This window comes from Meriones unguiculatus, chromosome 5 (assembly GCF_030254825.1).
Source record: "Meriones unguiculatus strain TT.TT164.6M chromosome 5, Bangor_MerUng_6.1, whole genome shotgun sequence".
Lineage (NCBI taxonomy): Eukaryota > Metazoa > Chordata > Mammalia > Rodentia > Muridae > Meriones > Meriones unguiculatus.
Window position 1 is genome coordinate 12,558,863 of NC_083353.1, and position 20,858 is coordinate 12,579,720.

Sequence of the window (20,858 nt, forward strand, 5' to 3'; positions counted from 1 at the left end):
GTAATTAACACTGGTAATAGGGACCGAATTCACACTAGTGAGTGGCCCAGCAAAAGAAAGGAGACTGTGGCCTTAAAGCCCCTTAGCTGACAGTTTCCTCAAGCAGGAATCTTTTTGTTGAACTGACTCACTGCCTCTTTCTAAACTCCTAAAGACTACAATTCGAGATCAAATATGAGTTTTGCCCAATTGGAACAATCTATTCTTTGAGTCCTGAGGCTAAAACACAAGATTTCTTGTCTAAAACCTAAGGTTTCTTATCATTATCACCAACAAAGTTATTCTAGTTCACTAAGGTCGTAGTTAATACTTGTAACAGTCTCAGGCTAGACATGTCTACAAGCTCCTCATTTGTCTTGTAGATTTAACTTAACCTTGTGGTAAAGTTAGGTTTGGTTTGGTTGGTTTGGTTTGTTTTTATTTTGTTTGTTTGTTTGTTTGTTTTAGAGACAGGGTTTCTCTGTATAACTGTCCTGCCTTTGCTGGAACTTGCTTTGTAGACCAGGCTGGCCTCAAACTCATAAAGATCCACCTGCCTTATCCTCCTGAGTGCTGGGTTTAAAGGCATGCACCACCACACCCAGATTGAACACTGGTTTTAAAGAGGAAATTTTTTACTAAGTATTTACTTAATAACTAAATATTTTGTTCTGTTTATTTAACAAAATGTATATTTTAAAAATATCCTGTGGAAGAGGGGAAGGAAGGATGGAAGGAGCCAGAGAGGTCAAGAACACCACAAGAAAACCCACAAAATTAACTAGTCTGGGTCCATAGGGGCCCACAGAGACTGAAGTGCCAACCAGAGCACATGCATGGGAGGGAACTAGGCCCTCTGCACATATGTCACAGTTGTTTATCTTGTTCTTCATGTGGGACTCTAATGTCAGGAGCAGGGGCTGACTCTTATTCTGTTGCCTGCCTCTAGATCCCTTTCCCTAACTGGGTTGTCTGGTCTAGTCTCAATAGGAGAAGATGTGCCCAGCCCTGCTGCAACTTGATATGCCACAGGAGGTTGATGGCAATGGGAGGCCTTCCCTTTTCCGAGGAGAAAGGGACAACAAGGGGAGGAGAGGGAAGAGAGAGGCACTGGGAAGAGAGGAAGGAAGGGAAGCTGCAATCAGGATGTAAAATCAGGGTAAAGTAAATGAAGTTTATGTATTGTGTGTGTGCAGTATATTGACTGGACCAAGTGAGTGAGTAAGGGTAACAGCCAGTTTGAACTCATTGGTAACACATCTAATTCAAGGGCCTTCTGCCTTAGCGAAAATTGCAGGAATCCAGCGGTGTGGGACATGCGGAGATATTTCTTCTAAGGTGAAGGATAAGTTATTGCGCCTGGCCCCTCCCACCATCAAGAAAGAAGCACAGTGTTCACTGGGCCTATTTGGATTTTAGACACAGCACACTCCTCACAGCCCATATTACCAAGTCACTTGGGAAGCTCATGGCTTTGTGTGGGGCCTGGAACAGGAGAAGGCTCCTCAACAGGCCCGGCCTTCTGTGTGGGCTGTGCCACCATTTGGATCATATGATCCAGCAGACCCAATGGTACTTAAGGTGTCAGTGACAGATAGGAAACTGGCCCTAGGGAGTGACACCAGATCATTAATGGTCTGGGGACCTTCCTATAGCCAATCAATTCAAAATGTAGCATTTTGACCAATAGATGCTTGCCAGGCAGAAATCACCCCTGCCTTGGGCATGCTGGGAGGGACCAGAATCTTTAAATCACCCAACTAACCTGAGCACGGGGCGCTCGGCTGCAGCTTGTAATTTACAATAAAAAGAACCTCATGTATTTACAGTGGAGTCTGTTTATTCCTGTTCTTTTGGGGTTCATGAACTGGGCAGAACACTATGACACAGAAAGGTACTATGCAGGCTACCAAAAGAGAAAAGTAAACACCAAACCAATCATAAAACCTTAGATCTACAGTGTATTCTACCTGAAAAATATTCTAGAGCAATGGTGGCACAAACCTTATGAGAGAAACCAACTGATGTTTGATTTGACTTAAGGCCCACTCCATGAGATGAGCCCATACCTGACACTGCTTGGTGTCAAGAACCAGAGTCTAGATAGCCCAGAGACCCAGGCAGGTAAGATAAATGGGGCTTGCTGGTCAGCCGGCCGAGCCCCGCTGATGATCTCAAGGTCAACGAGAAAGATCATGCCTCAAAAAACAAGGAATAAGATCAAACGGATGCTTTCTAGAGGCCAGCCAAAGAGCCCACAACTCATGTGAAGGTGATGTGCAGATGAAGTTTCTTACACAGGGGAATCAAAGATGAAAAACCCATTAAGTTCACAGGGAGAAGTGGCACTCTGAGTATAGACCAAAAGGACCATGAACAGCACCGTCCAAGCAGGTTTATCCTAACTTCACCATCCTCCTGGAGGCTCCGAGGGTGATGGGGTGAGGGCAGGAGGAAAATAGTGAGGAGAAAGAAAGGAAGCTTGATCCCTCCCCAGCCTGAGTGTGTCGCTATAGCTCATGCTATGAAAAAGGAGAAAGATCTCTAAGGTAAGCATAAAAATGAAGTTTGTAATCAGGTCAGACGAACTGAAAAGATGAAATCAGAAAGGACAAGAGTCTGGTGTGTTTTCTGACTGGTTAAAAGAGTCCAGGTCTTTACGTGTAAGAACAATGAAAGGATTTTATATCTTACCTTGGTTTTTACTATAAGCCCCGAATCTGCCAGCATTTCAGATTTCTCAGGCCCAAAGGTTACTCCCTAAAAAGGGCAGGTCCACTGAGTGTCCAATTGAGTCTAGGCTCAGCTCAGCTGGGACTACAGGAGGATTTCCAGAGATTAGACAAAAGCCAACACTCTGAGAACCTAGGAAGCCAGTCCCCGTCTACCAAAAGGCGCCATGTCCCCTCTCCTCTGGCAAAGACATCTATAGTTCTCCAACTAACATATACCTATGATAAGGAAAATGACTCTCCAGTTAACATATACTTGTGGTTCCTTTCAGTATTTCAAAGACCATGCTAGAATCCTGTGGGCCAAGGAGCCAGCCTGGAACAAGAGTGAGGTGGAGGCATGTCCAAACCCCAAAAATCTTGTCTTGAGACTGGCAGGAGTAGACAGTTCTTTCCCTATTCTGGGCCTGCATATCCTGGCCCACGTAGCCTCTCCACCTCTGCCATCCTTGGAGTGGTCATGTAGCCCAGCAAACAGGTTACAGGTTAAACTTTCTGTCTCCTTATAAGGTCACAAGCACCTGGAATTCCTCTTCATGCAAATAAAGCATCCCAGGCACCTGGGCTCTGGCCAGTGATGTACGCTCACCCTGAAAGCCTCCACCCACTCCCCAAAGGTCTAAATAGCTTTTGTGTCCCCTCCCCCACAGTTAAATGCTCAATGGAGCCTGCATTCACAGCAACCTGAGGTCTCACCACCGTCTAGCCATTCCTGCTGATTTCTCTCTCAGGCCACAGGTCTGATACCTGCTAACCATGCCGCTAAGGGAGAGGGAGTGCAGTGAGAACTACAGCATGCCAGCGCTGCCCACTGCCTCCTTGATTTAAACTCCCTCCAGCTCACGGCCTCCCCAGCCCCAGCTTTCATCCTTCTTACACCCTTCATTTCCCTTTCCTGCTTCTCCCGCTATGTGTTCTCTAGCCTCTGCAGGTAGCCCTGGCCATGTCCAGTCTGCTGGCCACACTCTGTCTGCTTCTTTCTCTGTCTGCCCTGGACCCTTCCAGATGCCTCTGTATATTTTCTCTCTCTTATGTACAGTAAAACCTTCCCCTTAACCACACCATGGCGTGGCCATGTCATCAGTTTATACAAGATCCCTTCCCTTTCACCACAGTGCAGACACAAATACGAACTCTCACAGATATACACACCCCCGCCCCATCCCCCACCTTCCCCCCCTCCCAAAAAAAAGAAGGAAGTTGGTGAGGAACAGAGAAGTTAATACTAGTAGTGTGGGAAAGTAAAAAAAAAAAAAAAGTAAGTGGAGGGAAAAAAACCTATTCACATTACAGAGTATGTTCCTCCCATGAAACGGGTACACTAAAGTTTCTGTGTGTACTCTTCCAGAGTGTTCACCACATGGAAGGAGAATGAAAAAATCATCTAGACTCGCTTTCCTAAATAAATAAATAAAATAAGCTATTTAAGAAAAATAATAGCTAGTAATTGCTTTATCAACAGTGTTTCATGCACACTAGGGAAAAAAAAAAAACTGTTTGCAGCCAAGAGAATCTGTGGCCTCTGGGGTGAGAAACCAGCCTAAGCCCTCAGGCTTTGCTGTCTCTATCACTAATCCAGATATCAAACAAAGGGAAGGAGAAAGCGCTGGTATTCTTGGCCTCAGGTGTAGAAGAGGAACACCCTGTGACACAATCACTAACACCTCAACCCAGACAGAGCTTCAACTTTCGGAGAACAAAGAGAAGATGAATTTGAAAGGGGAAAGATCATTTTTCATCTCAAGTACAGCCTCAGAGAGAGGCAGACTGAGCCACAGCACAACTCCAAGAGTGAATCAACTAAATTCAAGCCCATCTGAATTCTCTCTCTTCTCTCTCCCCTCCCCTCCCCCTTCTCAGCATACACAGCCACCTAGCTTAACTTTGATGGGTTGAAAAAAAAAAAAGACAACAAACTTTAGGAGTGAAAAAAAACACTTTTCATTTTGAAGTAATAATAGGTTTACAGGAAGCAAAACAAATTATAGATTTTCAGGAAAAGTTATGAATTCCCAGGAGGTGGGAGTTGTCCCCATACCAGCACTACTGGTGCTGCAAGTGTCTGGTTCACGCTTGGCCTCCTCTGACACCTCAGCACACCTTCCCTGGGATGGGAGTGGAAAGACATCTTGTGACTGTCTAGTGAGGGGGGAGGCTAGCATTACTGACACCTTTGGGGAGAGGCTTCATTATTCCTCCCACTCCTTTGGCGGCAAAAATTGGTCATCTTAGGGCTGTTGATCAGGACGATGAAAAAGGGATTTGCATGGTCTTCTGGGCTCTGGGTTTACGTTATGTCACTGGAGCTAGGGTAAGTATCTGACAACAGATGGTACCAAGAAAAGGCGGAACAAGACTGAGTGAGGCTGTGCTGCGTGGCACCAGCACTGTCTGTGTAGAAGGGGAACCTCCCTTCCCGCACACGGGTTTTTTTCTTTTCTTTTCTTTTCAGTCAAAAGTGAAACTTTCCATATTGCCAAGCTTGATGCCTGTTTGATGGTGTAATGCCAGGATTCGGGACCCTCAGAGACCACCAGGAGACGACTCGATGCAAGAACAAGAGTTTTATTACGAGAGCAATCGAACTCAGGACCCAAGTCTCACTGACACAGCAGTAGAGAAGTGGGACCCCGAGCCCTGAGTGAGCAGGGTTTTTAAAGGGAAAGTCTGTGAGCAGGGGGTTTCCATGACAGCAAGCAGGGGGGTTCATGCCTTGACGTAAAAGTTAGAGGGGCCAGGTGACCTCCTCTGAGGCACATAATCACAATTGCCTAAGGCATATAATCACAATGGCTATTTTTCTAAACTATATCTGAAACATTGGGGAGAATTTTCCCACCCGATTTCCAACCTATTGATTATTGCCAGGGAGATTGTCTCTATTTTCAATGAAGCATTTATTCTGTGATATTTCCTGGAGCCTGTTGCTAGGAGAGTTAACTTTGTTTTCTGTCAAGTGTACATTCTGTGATATTTCCTGGAACCTGAATTCAGCTCCCAGTCAAGATGGCTCTTTATTGCAAAATGGAGTTACACCCAGGCTAACTTAAACTCTTCATTGGCCCAGTTCCGTGTTCAACTCAGCTGTTTCCCTTCACGCCCAGAGCCGGTCTCAGAACAGTGTCCATCTGTCCTTCCCACTAAACAGGAATCCTCCGTGGACTTTGCACACCTTCCACAGTAGCCCCCACTTGCTGGCTGTGGGGCCTGCAAAGAGTTCAGGCCATGTAAAATGTATTCCTGACTTTCTCCCTAGATTCTGACCTCTGGATTTGTGTTTCCATGAGATGGAAACAAGAACTTGAAAGTATTTGCTGTGTCATCCTACTTAAAAGCCTTCACTCACACATCAGGCACAGCACAGCATGTCTGTAATCCCAGAATCTGGGAAACTGAAGCAGGCAGATTAGGAGTTCAAGGGCAGCCTGAGCTACACAGGAAGAGACCCTTTCCACTGTCTCTGTTTGTCTCTTTCACACACACATACATCTTCAGTCACAGAGGGCAAACTTTGAGCTGCGAAGGTTTTTAAGAGGTTAAAGCTGGTCTGGCTGCTGAATACCTATAACCCCAGTGAGCATGGAGGTGAAGTGGAGAGCACGGTCCAGAATGCCTCGTGCAAAGCTTCACACGATGAGCATATTAAAAAAATATATTTGGCAGAATACCCACATACCCAAGACCAATTAAAACTAGCTGAAACCATCGGCTCATGTGCAGAGGCTCTGCAGAGTGGCTGAAGGTGACCTATGGCTCATTGCGATATTAAAACACACAAACCGAGGTGGAAAGTGACCAGTGAGACACGTGATGAGTGAAATTATATGCAGAACTACATACGACAGATAGAGCAAGCTCAGAAAAGTCCACATTATACAAATGAGCTCCAAAGCTCAAGATATGTCACATAGAAGCCTAATCCTTCCTTTGGTGGAGCTATTTGGGCTCATGAACTCATTCTCTCTGCTCTGCCCATTTCTTATCTTGCAATGTATGGCCTTTCTTGTTCTAAGTTTTAAAGAAAATGTTATTTTTAATTTTGTTTTTGTTTTGTTTTTCAAGGCAGGGTTTCTCTGTGTAGCCTTGGCCGTGCTGGACTCGCACTGTAAACCAGACTGCTTGAAGTCACGAAGATCTGCCTGCCTCCTGCCTCCCCAAGTTCTAGGATTTCAGGCATATGCCACCACTCCCAGCTCTTCATTTTTAATCTTTAATTATGTATGTGTGTGGTGACTTATGCAAATGAGTGCAATGTCTGTGTGAGCCAGGAGAGGGTGTTGGATCCCTGACACTGAAGTTAAAGATGGTTCTGAGCCTCCCAATGTGGACACAAGAAACAAACCGAGGCTTGTGTGAACCACTGGGCTATCCCTCCAGCCACAGCACATCTTTTCTCAACAGCTTCTCTTAAGTTGTCTGCTGCTATCTGCATGTCTCTGTTCAATTCTTTGTTCTGGGACACAAGAGCCTAGAACTTTCAGAGGTGCTTGCTGAACCCTGACTATCAGTGGAGATCAACAGTGTATGAAAATGAAGACACAGCAGCTCCAAGGTATAGCTGAGGAGAAGGTTTTTATTGTACATATGCGGGAAACTGCAGTCAGAGGCGTCTGGAAGAGTCAGAGCAGGGTGAAAAAATAGTAGACTGACTATGGCCAGCCTACTGAACCGGCCATGAGGGGAAAGCAAGGGAGAGTAAGAGGAGAGAGGTCAAAGGAGACCATTAGAAGATCAAGAGAGGAAGGAGCCAAGAGCAGAGAACCAAGGGAATACATGGCCTAAATGGTGGAGTTACATCAGAAAGAGAAGCCCCGGGGAGGGAAGCAGAGCCCCTGGGCTGGAAAGGTTTGGTGTAGGCGGCAGAGTCAGAATGGTTGTGAAGAGCCGCAGGTACAGAGTGAGCCTAGCCAGCTGTCGCTTTAGTATGCTAATAGGTACCACAATTAGCCCTTTTTCCTGAGTTTCTTTGGAACTAGAGACCAGCACTTAGGAGACGGAGGCAGGAAGATCTCGGATTCAAAGCCAGACTGGAATACACAGCAAATCCCAAGCTACCTTGGGACACGTAGTCAGACCTTAAGTCTGAGATACATAGCAAATCCCAAGCCACCTTGGGATATACACTTAGACCTTGTTTCAAATCTAAGTTTTGTTTCCTTTTTCTTTTGTTTGTTTGTTTGTTGTAGCTCTAAGTTAAAACTATGATTTTACATAACAGTACCAGCTTTGGGTGAGAAAGTGGGCAATACTTTACCGAAATGGCTGGCAGTTATCCCTTGTAGAGGAATTTTAGTCTAGCAACATGGCTGCTCTGGCAAAGGATCACATTCAAAAGTTCAAGGTCTATATAATCTGCCTGGAGTACATACATGAGCTTAGTATACAACTTTAACGTAAAATTAGTTTGTAGAAGGAAGCAGCCAAGTTTGAAAGTAATGTCTGATTGAGGGACAGACAAAGTGATGCATCAGAGAAAGAATTGACAGGATAGGATACAGCCAACTCTCACAGGAAAGAGAAGCTATTTAAGAGGAGTGCATCAGTCAGTTAGGAGTCAACGCAATAGTGCAGTGCAGTTGAGTTCATTCGTGAGTTTCTGCAGCTCAGTGCGGGTCAGCAAAGGCAGTTGAAGCCAGAGAGCAAGGTGCCGGATGAGTAGATCAAATTGCCAGAGTTAGTTTGAAGCCAAGCAGGGTAATTCAGTGAGAAGCTAAGAGAAGCCAATTTGAATCAGTCAGCTTGGAGAGGATTTTGAGCCGAAATAGCTGAGTTGAGTTAGCCAGCCAAAGATCAGAAAGAACTAGGAAGGGGTGAGTTTATTCATCAGTAAGTCTCTGAGACAAAATTTACATCAGGTAAATAAAAGTTACTTTTACAATCCCTCAAATTACTTTTTTTCCCCATTAACCCTCATACAACCCCTATTTTTCTTAAGCTTATCTTAACATTTTCACAATTCTGTACCTGTAAATATAAAACAATAAGAATGCCAGTTCCTTGAGAAGCTACTAGTAAATAGCAAAGTCCCCCCCCCCGCAAACAAAACAAAAAAAAACATCAGTTTCTTGAAATTTCTCCCTCCAGCCTTACCCACCCCAGATCCACTGACTACTGAGTTGCCTGTGACTTCTACCTCAAGCTGCCCAGACCCAGCTGCAGGATTATTGCTGCCTGTGTCTGGTTAGAGAGAGGAAGGAGAGTTCTCTCTTACTGCCCTGGGCAGAAATGTCAGGAAAAGAGCCTCCTGCAAAGAGAAGAGCCAAGGTCAAGCTATGGAGCAAAATTATGTTGTTTGCTGGTTAATAGCTAACTAGTTTGCTCATTAATTGCCCACAAAACTTGGCAGCTCCTGAGTCTACATTGCTGTTTGCCTTTCCCACATTGAAGAAGGAGGGGAGGGGCTTTCTTTCACTGCAAACACCGTTGACAAGAAAACACTGAGCAGACGAGAGAGGCGTTTACCAAAAGAAAACTGTTCTGCATGGAACCATCTCAGCAGGGATGAGAATATTCCGAAGAGACTTGTTTTTAGCCTTCTTTGCCTACCAGAGTATTTAGACAATAGGCCCAGGAAATTGGAGTTTTCCCTGGAATCCAATGCTGGGAGAAAGAAAAGGCTGAAGCCTAGCGCCAGCCCCAGAGAGGCCTGTCTCCCAGAAAGAAGTTTTGCTTGGTTTGAACTTGTCACCCTGCCAAGCAGGAGAGACAGTGGTGGCAGAACGACACCTTGGCCAGGACTTCCTAGTTGTGCTCACCTCCTGCTTCCTGTTGAAAGCCACGCCTCCTGTCAGAACCCTGAATATGAACCTGGGGAGTTCTGGACTTTTTTCTCTCTTCTCTCCAAAGCAGCCACACTGCACACATCTCACCTTTCTGCCTTTTACTATTACTTGTTCATTTAAGTGACCTCTCGAGGATGGATGGTCAAGTCTGGCTTGCTAGGGCTTCCCAGAGTCTGTGTTCTGACACTACCAACACCACAAGAAAACAAATCTATGAAGTTCTTCCTGGTCTCAGTGGTTCAGAAGGAGCTTAATGACCAGAACCAATCAAGCCTGTATTCAATCAACAAATATTCAGCAGGGCCTCTTCTGTCGAAGTACAGAAACAATCTGTGAACAGATATGTAAACCAATTGGCATACTGACCCAATAAAACTTTATTTGCCAAACCAGGTAGCAATCTGAATTCAACCCAGAGGATACAGTTGGCTGACTTGTGTTCTCTGCTACATGTGAAGAAGACAGCATATATGTACAGATTTTATGCTCTACTGTCTGTGTAGGTTAGATACTATACATGTGTATTCTATGTTTTATATGTTTGTATAGACAGTATACCATTCTCTTGAACAAAATGAGGTAATGCGTATCTGTGAGTCACATTTCATTCAATGTATTTGACACTTTTCTCCCATTCAATACAGAAAGCTTCACTTCATTGCCTTATTGGTTACGTCGTGTCCTGGGCCATTCAGGAGGAACAACAAAACAGCTTTAGAGCTCATGCGATGCGGCCCACTGGTTAGCATAACCATGATGAAGGTGTCTCAGAGAGGCAGAGCCCTGAGGACTATGTGTCCTGAGGACTTTAGCTCTGCTGGTTGCCCTTGTGGTCACCACATCCCTTATACTAGATGAATAGTATGAAAACTCTCAGGGGCCTTCCACCCCCTCTCTCGGCAGCAGCATTGGCACTTAAAACAATAAAGCCTGCTCTTTGCTGCTGGAGCAGATTAACGATCCAACCACACTCTCAGAAAGAACTTAGAGCTGTAGATCGTTAGCAATGATCAACAGCCTTGACCACCACCTTTGGATAAATAGATTGTTAGCAGAGTTAAGTTAAGATGTTTTTGTTAGTGATCCTGAGGTAGAACATCTTGAGGAATGATTTGACCTTCAGAAAGGTACACTCCCAATCGCTGAGCTATGGACTTTTTGAGGTTAGGGACAACAGACCAAATTAGCATTTGCTGAAGCTGGGCTGGTGATCGGGATAATGATTCATTTCTTGTGCCCATTTTGCCCTCAGCTTCCTGATATGATTAAGTAAAAATTGTGAATGAGTAGATGTTTACCTTGAGAATTTAAAGTAGAAATGACCAATGATTTTTTTTTTAATGTAGAAGTTTAAGTGATTCTTTCTTTGTAACCACAAATTGCAGCCTGCCAGTAACAAGAAACCGCCTGAGAAAATCAGCTTGCTCACTTACACTTTGCTAACTGTAACAAATTACTTAGTAACACATGTATGTGATTTCTTGGGAATAATTCGTTTTCTTCATCAATACTACATAAAGATTTTTGATCATGTGAGGTTATTGAGGAACATGCTTTTCTATGTATATTCATTGTGATGATTCACTTAAAGAAAAATACAATGCAATCACATTGTAATTTTCATACTGCTTGAAAGGTTTTGCTAGGATGTATAAGCTGTAGGAGAAAAAATAAAGTTGTTGAAAATTGTAAGAAATTGCTTGTTGGGGACTGGAGAGATGGCTCAGAGGTTAGGAGCACTGGCTGCTCTTCCAGAGGTCCTGAGTTCAATTCCCAGCACCCACATGGTGGCTCACAACCATCTATAAGGGCATCTGATGCCCTCTTCTGTCATAGGCATACGTGCAAATAGAACACTCATATCATAAACTATGTATAAATAAACAAATCTTTAAAAAAAGAAATTACTCATTGGAGCTTGTCTTGTTTCATCTACTAAGTGTGAAGTGTGAGTGTGTATGTGTGTGTCTGTGTGTGATTCTTTTCCTCACTTTCTTTTTTTTTTCTTTGCAGTTCTGGCCCAGAGAAACAAGCATGTACCCCCCGACCCCCGCCAAAAGCTCTTTGGAGTGATCAATCGCTTATTCTGTGCCCACCACCCCAATCCACCCTGACGGGTCCAAGCTAGTCTTCAGCGATGCCAATTTATATTACATATTTTATTTGAACATGTCACTGTATGAAGCCTGAAACAATTCTCTTATATAAACACCCTTTTGCCTTTGAGCAAATGGTTTTAAAAAGCAGAGGTGTGTACCGTGTGAATGTCTGGTGTCCTTGGAGGCCAGAGAGGGAGTCAGATTCCCGGAACTGGAGTTACAGGAGGTTCTGAACTGTTCTGTGGGTGCTGGGAGCTGCACTCCTGCCCCGTACGTGTTCTTAACTGCTGAGCCAGCTCTCCAGGCCCATGATCCAGTTTTGAAGATCAAGAAATACTGCAAAAATTCTCCCTGAAACACTGTACAAGCTTGGATTCCAGGCAGGAAATCTTGGCCAAATTCAGGGGTTCTCAGTTCCTAAAGAGGACTGTAAGAGTTGGTACTGAACTCTGCAAGACTCTCCATCCATGGTCCTCAGCTTTCCTAATGCTGCGGCTCTTAATACAGTGCCTCTTGATGAGCCCAGTCCTGCTGCTTCATAACTATAATTTAATGTTATGAATCGTAATGTAAATATCTAATATGTGACACTCCAAAAGAGTCGTGACCCACAGGTTGAGAACTGCTTCTCTACATGACATGGCCACCCGAAGTTAGGACAGCTATTTGAGTAGTTCAAATGTCCCGAAATGAAGCCAGAATGGAGTAAGCTAGGTAGACAGAGCAGCCCTAGGCCCAAAGATAGATGATGGCGTGGGATTGAATACTCGGAGAAGGACTCCCCTGGGACTGGCTAACAGGGAAGCTGGCTCAATTTTAGGGAGCCATGACAAAATGCAAGGGTGCCCTGAGGCATGACATGGTCAGTCACATTAAGCCGCAGAGATAGGCTCACGAATTTGGGGATGTGGTCCTACATAACAAACACAGGAGAATACTTTTTCTTTTGAGAGATTCTTGTCTCTCCTCTTGGCTTTCTGAAAATCAGAAGATCGGTCACCCTTAGTTCTGACAGCTACTTTTATTGTGGAATACCTGAAAAGGTATTGTATATAGACTTAAAAACCAGGATGTTTAGGAAGGAGGGGCTCAAAGAAGAATATTGTCCTCAGAGGCTTTAAAGGAGATCGTAGGGACACTGGAGAACAGAGACACGATTGCTCTGCTGAAGACAGGATTTCTTGCAATAGACATCTTCCAACAGGGTCATAAAGTAACACATCCTGTAGCTAGGAAGCAATAAACAGGAGAAACCCAGCTGGGCACGGTGGCACAGGCCTTTAACCCCAGCACTCAGAAGGCCAGCCTGGTCTACAGAGTTCCGGAACAGTCAGGGCTACACAGAGAAACAGTCTCAAAAAACAAAAACCAATGAGAAAGAGAGAGAGAGAGAGAGAGGACACACATCCACTGAGCACCACTCCTAATCTGAGCATGCTTTCCACAACTGCCCTCCTTAAAATTTAGCATGCAGGGGACTGCTTGAGAAATATAATGCTGGCTGACTTGGCAAGTCGGTAGCAGGATGTTACAGTCTGTGTGCCTAACAAGTCCCAGATGACGCCAAAGCTGACCCACAAATCTCACTGTGAAGCGAAAGAGCTAAGCCAGAGGTGCTGGGACTTGATTGCATATTGGAATCATCCAAGGAAGAGAGAATCTTACCTTTCCAAAAATATTTTAATTCCCAGAATATGATTATCCAAGATTTACCATGGTTTATCAGTTATATATATTAACAGTGACTCAATACTGTAAGGAAATATAATAATAATTGAGTTTCATAAGTTCTGAGACACTAATCTCTTAAGTCTTTTACAAATCTAAGAAACTTCACCAGAACTGCAATTCCTAGTTTATTTGGTAGTACACCCATTTGACCACGAGATGTCGCCAAAAGAACAAAGTACACATCAGGAACGCTTGCAAGCAGGGCACTCTTCCTCCCACTTCCCCGGTCTGTGTTGTCTTGGCTGTCCTGGACTCACTTTGAGACCAGGCTGGCCTCTACCTCACAGAGATCCACCTGCCTGCATCTGCCTCCCAGAGCATTAAAGGCATGCACCACCACACCCAGCTGCTGACACCGTTTCTTTTCATTGAAGGTTAAATTATCCTCTTCCATTCCACCTGGTCTCTGGCAAAGTTCATAATTCTTATGCCAACTTTCAGCCACTCACGTTTCTGATTATTACAATAGCATAAGGTCTTTACTTTAGAATACAAAAAGCCAAAGGGTAGCACACAGAGATATCTTACTAACATTCATGATTCTCTTCCGTATACTTTCTGAGTTTATATGTAGTCAATACTCGTAAAAATAAAGCGGTATTTGTGTGTGTGTACACTGTAGGTGTTGTTCTCCAGGCACTCTCCACCTTGAAGAAATGACCTCTCATTGGCCTGGAGCTCACTGATTAGGCTATGGTGGCCGGAGCCCTAAGGATCTGCCTGCCTCAGCTTCCCCAAGTGTGGATTCTAGACCTAGAACTCAGGTTCTTTCTCATGCTTTCAAGGTAAGCACGTTACCAGCTGAGACACCACGGCAGCTTTCACATCTTTTCTTTTTTTTTTTTTTTCAAATTGCTTTGTGTAATGATGTCTACTTGTACATTCTAGGCTGGCCTGGAAGTTGTGGTGATTCCTTGCCTCAGTAAAAACATAATCATCGTGCTGGATATAGTTCTATGTCAATTTGACACAAGCTAAAGTCATCTGAGAGAAGGAAACTTCAATTAAGAAAATGCCTCCAGGGACTGGAGAGACAGCTCAGAGGTTAGGAGCACTAGCTGCTCTCCCAGAGGTCCTGAGTTCAATTTCCAGCAACTACATGGTGGCTCACAGCCATCTATAATGAGATCTGGTGCCCTTTGCCTCTTCTGGTGTTCAGGCATACATGCAGGTAGAATGCTGTACATAACAGATAAATCTAAAAAAAAAAAAAAACAAAAAAAACCAAACATTTTCTTTGAACACTTCACCTTGAGGTGTGAGCAGCCTTGCCAGGCCACAGAGGAGGATATTGCAACCAGTCATGATCAGACCTGATAAGCTAGGGTGAGATGGAAGGAGAGGAGGACTTCCCTTATCAGTGGACTTGGAGAGGGGCATGGGAGGAGATGAAGGACGGAGGAAGGGTGGGATGGAGAAGGAATGAGGGAGGGGGCTATAGCTGGGATACAAAATGAATAAACTGTAATTAATATATGAAAAAATTTAATTAAAATTTGTAATTAAAAACAAAAAAGAAAATGCCTCCATGTGATGGGGCTGTAGTCCTACTGCAACTTGACATGTCAGGGTGGGTTGGTACTCATGGGGGGCCTCCCCTTCTCTGAGAAGGGGGTGAAGAAGAAAAGGGGGGAAGGGAGCGTAAGGGGAAGACTGGAAGGAGAGGAGGAGGGAGATTCAATCAGGCTGTAAAGTTATTAAATAAATAAACAAATAAATGGGGGAGGGGACTCTAGGCAAGTATTAATTAAGAGCATTTTCTTAATTAATGATCGACGGGGAAGGGTGGTCCTGGGCTCTGCAAGAAAGCAGGCTGAGCAAGACGGTAAGCAGAACTCCTCCATGGCCTCTGCATCGGCTCCTGCCTTCGGGTTCCTGTCCTGTTTAAATTCCTGTCCCGACTTCTTTCGGTGATGACGCATGAGCCAAATAAACCCTTTCCTCCCTAAGTTCCTTTTGATGGTGGTGTTTCACCACAGCAATGGTAACTGCAACAAGAAAAATCATCTTCTGTAAATTGTTCCATGGCCTGACTAATTCTCTATGACTTTACAATTTTTTTCTCCTACCTGCAGGTATGGTTCTTAACCAAGATGAATCATCCACAAAGATGCTGCAGTTATGCTGCTCTGGACACCACTTCTGGATTCTATTTTACTAGGTTTGCAATGACGCCTAAAATATGTATGCAACTGCAAATGTGAAGACCTGCTTTCATCTTTAGCATAACTGAAGTCAATTTGTCTTTAGTCTCCATTTTGATCATAAGGTGAAATTGAGTCCAAGTTCTCAGGCTCTACCTGCCTGACAAAAGAGTAGCATTTTTAAAATTCAATATTTGTTGAATGTGCTGCTTGACTTGATGATAAATGTACGTCTTACTTCAACAAAACCACAATAACTTGCTATGTTCCTTTCCCCCAGAACTGTGGGGAGCTAGAAAGTCCCCAAATGTTCCCCTACCCTAAATCCCAGCCAATAAGCTGAAAATGCTCTGTCTAGGTACCTAGGCACAAAGTGCCTGCAGTAGAATTGATTCTTGTTGCTTGGTTATGGCCTTTTTCCTTTAAAAACCCACTCTGAAAATGGCTTGGCATCACAGTCGTGGCTCACAAATTCAGGCTGTGTCCCTGACCTGTCAGACTTTGCTAGTGTTCAACAGGCTTCCAGCTAACTGAGCCTGGTGTCTGAGTGGTCAGTGTGTGGCTATTCCTGAGCCTCAACAAAAGTATAATACTAAAATATAAGTTTAGTCAATTGTACTGTTGTAATGTGTATGACTGAGGGTGGAGAGATGGCTCAGAGGTTAAGAGTGCCATCTTGGGGTGGGGGGGTTCTTTTGTGTGATGAAAACGTCTTAGAAGTGGGTGTTGGTGGTGGCTGTACAGGTGAGAACAGACTTTAAGAGTTCCACTGCTCGTAGATTTATCATTAGGTTTACCACATAGCGACAAACTTGGTGATAGATGGACTAGCACATTAAACAGAGTTCATGAGAACATAAATGAACTGGAAAGTAGGTAGGAGGGAATGGTAAATGAAATATTAAGAACAAACAAAGAAAGTAATGACGGGAAAATGCTGAAGAGAAGACAAAATTCACAGCCTGGGCCACCCGTACAGGGAATGGTGTTGCCCACAGTGGCCTTGGCCTTCTTATATCAATTAACAATCAAGACATTCTCCACACACTTTCCCACAGGACAGCCTGATTTGAGCAGCTCCTCAGCCAAGACTCCCACAGATACCTGTGTTAGGAGGCAGTGTCAAGCCGACAGTTAGAAGTAACTAGGACACTGGATGGTTTTCAAAATTTCATTCAACAACTCAATAAAAAAACCAGATGGGTTTTTTGTTTGTTTGTTTGTTGTTGTTGTTGTTGTTTTTGAGGGGGAAGTAGGGAGAAATGAGGAAATGTTCAGCAAGGGGTACTAGGCTGTCCCTCAGTCTGAGAAATAAGGTCTGGTGTTTATTGCATATTTATTGTATATAGTTTTAAGGGCTGAAAGAAAGCACGGAAAATGCTGACACAGATGGCTCTGTTGCTGCGGGGCTTCATGCCCCTTTCAGGAAGGCGGCCACCGCCAGCCACTGTTCCTGGGGTGGGCAGCAATGCAGAGACGGATCTTCTTCTGGGTCTCTTGTGATTACGAAGACACAACCAGATATCCTTGATTTCTTAGTAGCCAGCAAAACAGGATGTGAGGAAAAGGCCATTGCAGCCAGTGAAGACACTGGGAAGTGATTGCGAGAAAATGTACTTGGAAAACAGTAGGCTACCCCTTGCCACCCCAGGTTTTTAGTAAAAGCCAGTACCATTTTCTCTTCAAGTTCCAAAAAGCCAATGTGAAATTTGTGTTTTTTTAGGCTTGCTTTACTACTGAAAGGTTCATTTCGTCACACTATAAAATGGTGAATGCAGGTGCTGGAGAGGTGACTCAGTAGCTGAGAGCATTGGCTGCTGTCCAGAGGGTCCAGGCTGGCTTCCCAGCACCCACATGATGACACCTCATCATGATCTGGAACTTCAGTCTCTGGGGATCTGGTGTTTTTTCTGACCTTCGGCGGCACAGGGCACACATGTGGTGCGCAATGCATGAAAGCAAAATACTCATACACAGAAAATAAAATAGGTATTAAAAAGAATACTTAATGTTCTTCAAAATAATGTCAATATAGAGAATTCTGCTTCTCATTCTACTCAGATAACATTAGTGGAGGACACATAGTATTTACAATTATCAGTGGAGCTGGAGAGTCCTCTCATAGAGAAAAGGTGCTTGCTGTCAAGCCTGGAAGCCTGAAGTTTGATCCCCAGAACCCATATAGTGAAAGGAGAGAACCAACTCTCAAATGTTGCCCTCTGACTTCCACAGGTGTGCCTTGGCCCCACACAATAAACAAACAAACAAAATATATGTGTAATTTTTTTAAATAAAGAAAATACATTGGTGTTAACACGTTTTTATTTTAACTATATATTTTATTTAACCCAGTTTACTTAAAACATTATCATTTCGGCATGTAATCAACATAAAGGTCGTGGGATATTTTACATGATTTCTTATATTCTACATCTGTTTTTTGTTCTTGTTGTTGCTTCTCTTTTTGAGACAGGGTTTCTCTGTGTAGCCCTGGCTGTCCTAGAACTCCTCTGTAAACCAGGCTGGCCTTGAGCTAAGAGCTCAGCCAGCCTCTGCCTCCAGAGTGCAGGGATCAAAGGCGTGTGCCACCACCGCCTGGCACTGTCTAAGTCTCTAACTCTGTGAATATTTTATTTTATTGATTTGGTTTGAGACAGGGTTGCAGGTATCCCAGGCTAATGGAAGTCTCTTCATGATCAACAATGACCATGAACTCTTGAAATCAGTGCCCTCACCTTCTGAATTAGCATATTATCTGAAAAGACAAGACCACATGTTTGGAAATAAAGATCATTTTAAGTGAAGGAAAACCGGTGTTTTCTAATTTTAAAATGCTAGAAATGGAAGCACAACAACAAAACAAACCATTTCCCGCCCCCGCTGTTTTAAAAAGCAGGCTTTAACCGTGCTTGCTATGCGCAGCAGCAAGCTGTTTTGAGCAAGCTGTTAATAAACAGCAGTCCAGGGAGCCCGGGAAAATCCAGGCTGAGAGCCTCGAGGCCGCCCGATGTCCAGATATGCTGCCAAGTGGGGCAAAGTTGAAATTCCTGTTGTAAGCTGTGTGAGTGGAATGTGGTACCTCAGCCTACTGAGGCATAGGGCCCGAAGCCCTCTCCAGCGCACGAATACAGTTCACGGTGCAGATTCTGGGAAGGGACATCACCCCACAGAGACATGTACAGAATGCCAAAGAGTGGGAGAGACGGGCGGAGAGCCAGACACTTTGAGGCTCTGCGAGGATCAGCCCTGGTCCAGAGCTCCTTCTAAGGCTAGGTAGCGAGTTGCTTAGACACCTTAGCATGCCTAATGGGGTCTTGTTTATTCTGCTAACACCAGGCCTTCGTTATTCATTAATACCTACTAAATTGGTGTGCTACTAAATTGGTGTGCACTGGTATGTTATGTCAATCTTATGAGCTTCTAAAAAGCCAAGTTGCCAACTTAAAAAAAAATTGTTTAAACACTCCGTAGGGCCAGTGAGAAGTTAAAAGCACCTGCTGCCAAGCCTGGGGCTCACATAATGGAGGGAGAAACCGAAGTCTTACAAACTCCCCTCTGGCCTCCACTAGAACCCACACACACAGAGACACACACACATAAAAACTGAAATGTGTTCCCTAAAACTTCATGTGGCAAGAGACAAATGTCAGCTCAATACTCAGGTGGTTGTGAGGGGTGGTGGTTTAGACTGAGTTATCAGTAATCTCTGCTCCAGCTCTATAGAATCCTCTTGGAGGTAGGTGGCTTCCAACCAGCATGCCAAATGAGGTCTGTGCCGTTGTTTCTCGGCTTCACTGAAGGGGTCGCCATCCAAGGCATGAAAACGAAGGTAGTTCCAGCAGTGATTACCACATTTTGCAGGGAAGGTTGAAAACCAGTCTCCGCCAACCGGCGAAGCAGTTCCTCGAGGCAGGTAAAAGGGGTTCCACGGTCCACCCACCCCTGTCCCATGACTCTTGACTCTTTCACCTCCGGGATTTTAAGAGGTAGCCGAATCTCAAGTCAGACTCGAGCCTCCTGAGAGACAACAGATTCCTGCAGGAGGCTGGATCAAAGATCATGGACCGTTCGCCAACGAAGGAACGGTACAGAAAGACCTAACCACCTAAGCCTGCAGTCCAACCGGCCTGCGATTTCCATCCTAAGGAATTTGCGCCTGCTCCCTGAGAACTAGTGACGTCAAACGCCCCGGAAACGCTGATTGGCTCAAGTACTTGGCTGGCTCCTGGCTGCAGGAGAGCAAACGCAGTACAGGCTCCCCGAGACTAGCCTGCAGCTACCGGCTCCTCCCTGGCGCACGGAGCGTCCTTGGAGTCCCAGTGGTTGCTAAGCAACGGGAAACATTTTTCCCCCTGGCTTACTGTACCCAGACCAGGCATTTCCCAGCGTCTGGAGATCCCTCAGGAACGTAGCTTTTGAACTGCTTGGTGAGTCCAGTGGAACCGAGCCCTGAGCCCTGAGCCACTCAGCTTCGCCTCTCCACGGATGGAAAGCCTCCATAAGATTGGCCTAAAGTCTTGTCTGTCCAGCATTTTCTTGGTTGATGATTGGAGGTCCAGTTTACTGCAGGCTATTTCACCCCTGAGCAGGTGGCCCTGGCTTATATAAGAAAGTAGTCTGAGCAAGCCACGAGGAGCAAGTAAGCAGTATTTCTTAATGGCCTTTTCGTCAGCTCCTGCCTTGAGTTCCTGTTCTGACTTCCCTTCAAGAGTTGGACTATAAGCTGCTTTTGGTCCCCAAGTTGCTTTTGGTCAGTGTTTCATCACAGCAATGGAAACACTTAGGCACTTGAGTAGCACGCATTTTACAGATGGAGCCATCCCCCTAGCCCTCTTACTTGCATTTGAAAAAGCGCGTTCTCTGGGAGATGTTTTGCAAACTCAGATATGAGAATTTTCGTGTTCCTTCCAAACCCAAGCCAGTGCCGTCCCCAAAGCTGGGCAGGCACACTCAGCTATCTTTCTTCCTCTGGTTCAAGCGCTCTGCTGGGGAAGACCACAAGAGCTTTGATTGCTTTACTCTGGGGAAAAGGATGTGATTTCACCTCTCCCTAATTCTCTTACTACTCCCCACATCTCTCTCCAATTTTGTTCAACTTTGCACTTTTTTTTTCTTTTCTTTATCCCACTCGTGTAGGAATAAAGATGTCTTTCCAAGCCACAGAGAGTAAGATTGACCTGAAAACTATTGAACAGCAGGAAGAGGAAAACCCCGTGCTTGCCAGACTAAACAATATAAAAGCGAAAGGAGTTCAGAATTATGTGACACTCAAAGAACATGAACACGACCCTCAAACCCTGGTATTTAGGCACACTACAAAAGCTCAAGAGAGGACAAGAAAGCGACAGCAGCCTGTAAAACTGGAGCCTCTGGTAAGGGAAGACTCAAGCA

The 20,858-nt window shown here is 44.7% G+C and overlaps 1 protein-coding gene across 1 annotated transcript in view; it reads left to right on the forward strand.

Moving 5' to 3' along the window:
- The first annotated feature begins 19,732 nt into the window (after positions 1-19,732).
- Positions 19,733-20,858, forward strand: part of Dnah6 (dynein axonemal heavy chain 6) — a 198,328-nt gene continuing 197,202 nt past the window's right edge. The window contains exons 1-2 of the mRNA XM_060383520.1: positions 19,733-19,894; positions 20,604-20,839. Coding sequence (XP_060239503.1) covers positions 20,612-20,839 — 228 coding nt within the window. The 5' untranslated portion in view covers positions 19,733-19,894; positions 20,604-20,611. The remainder of the gene's footprint in view (positions 19,895-20,603; positions 20,840-20,858) is intronic.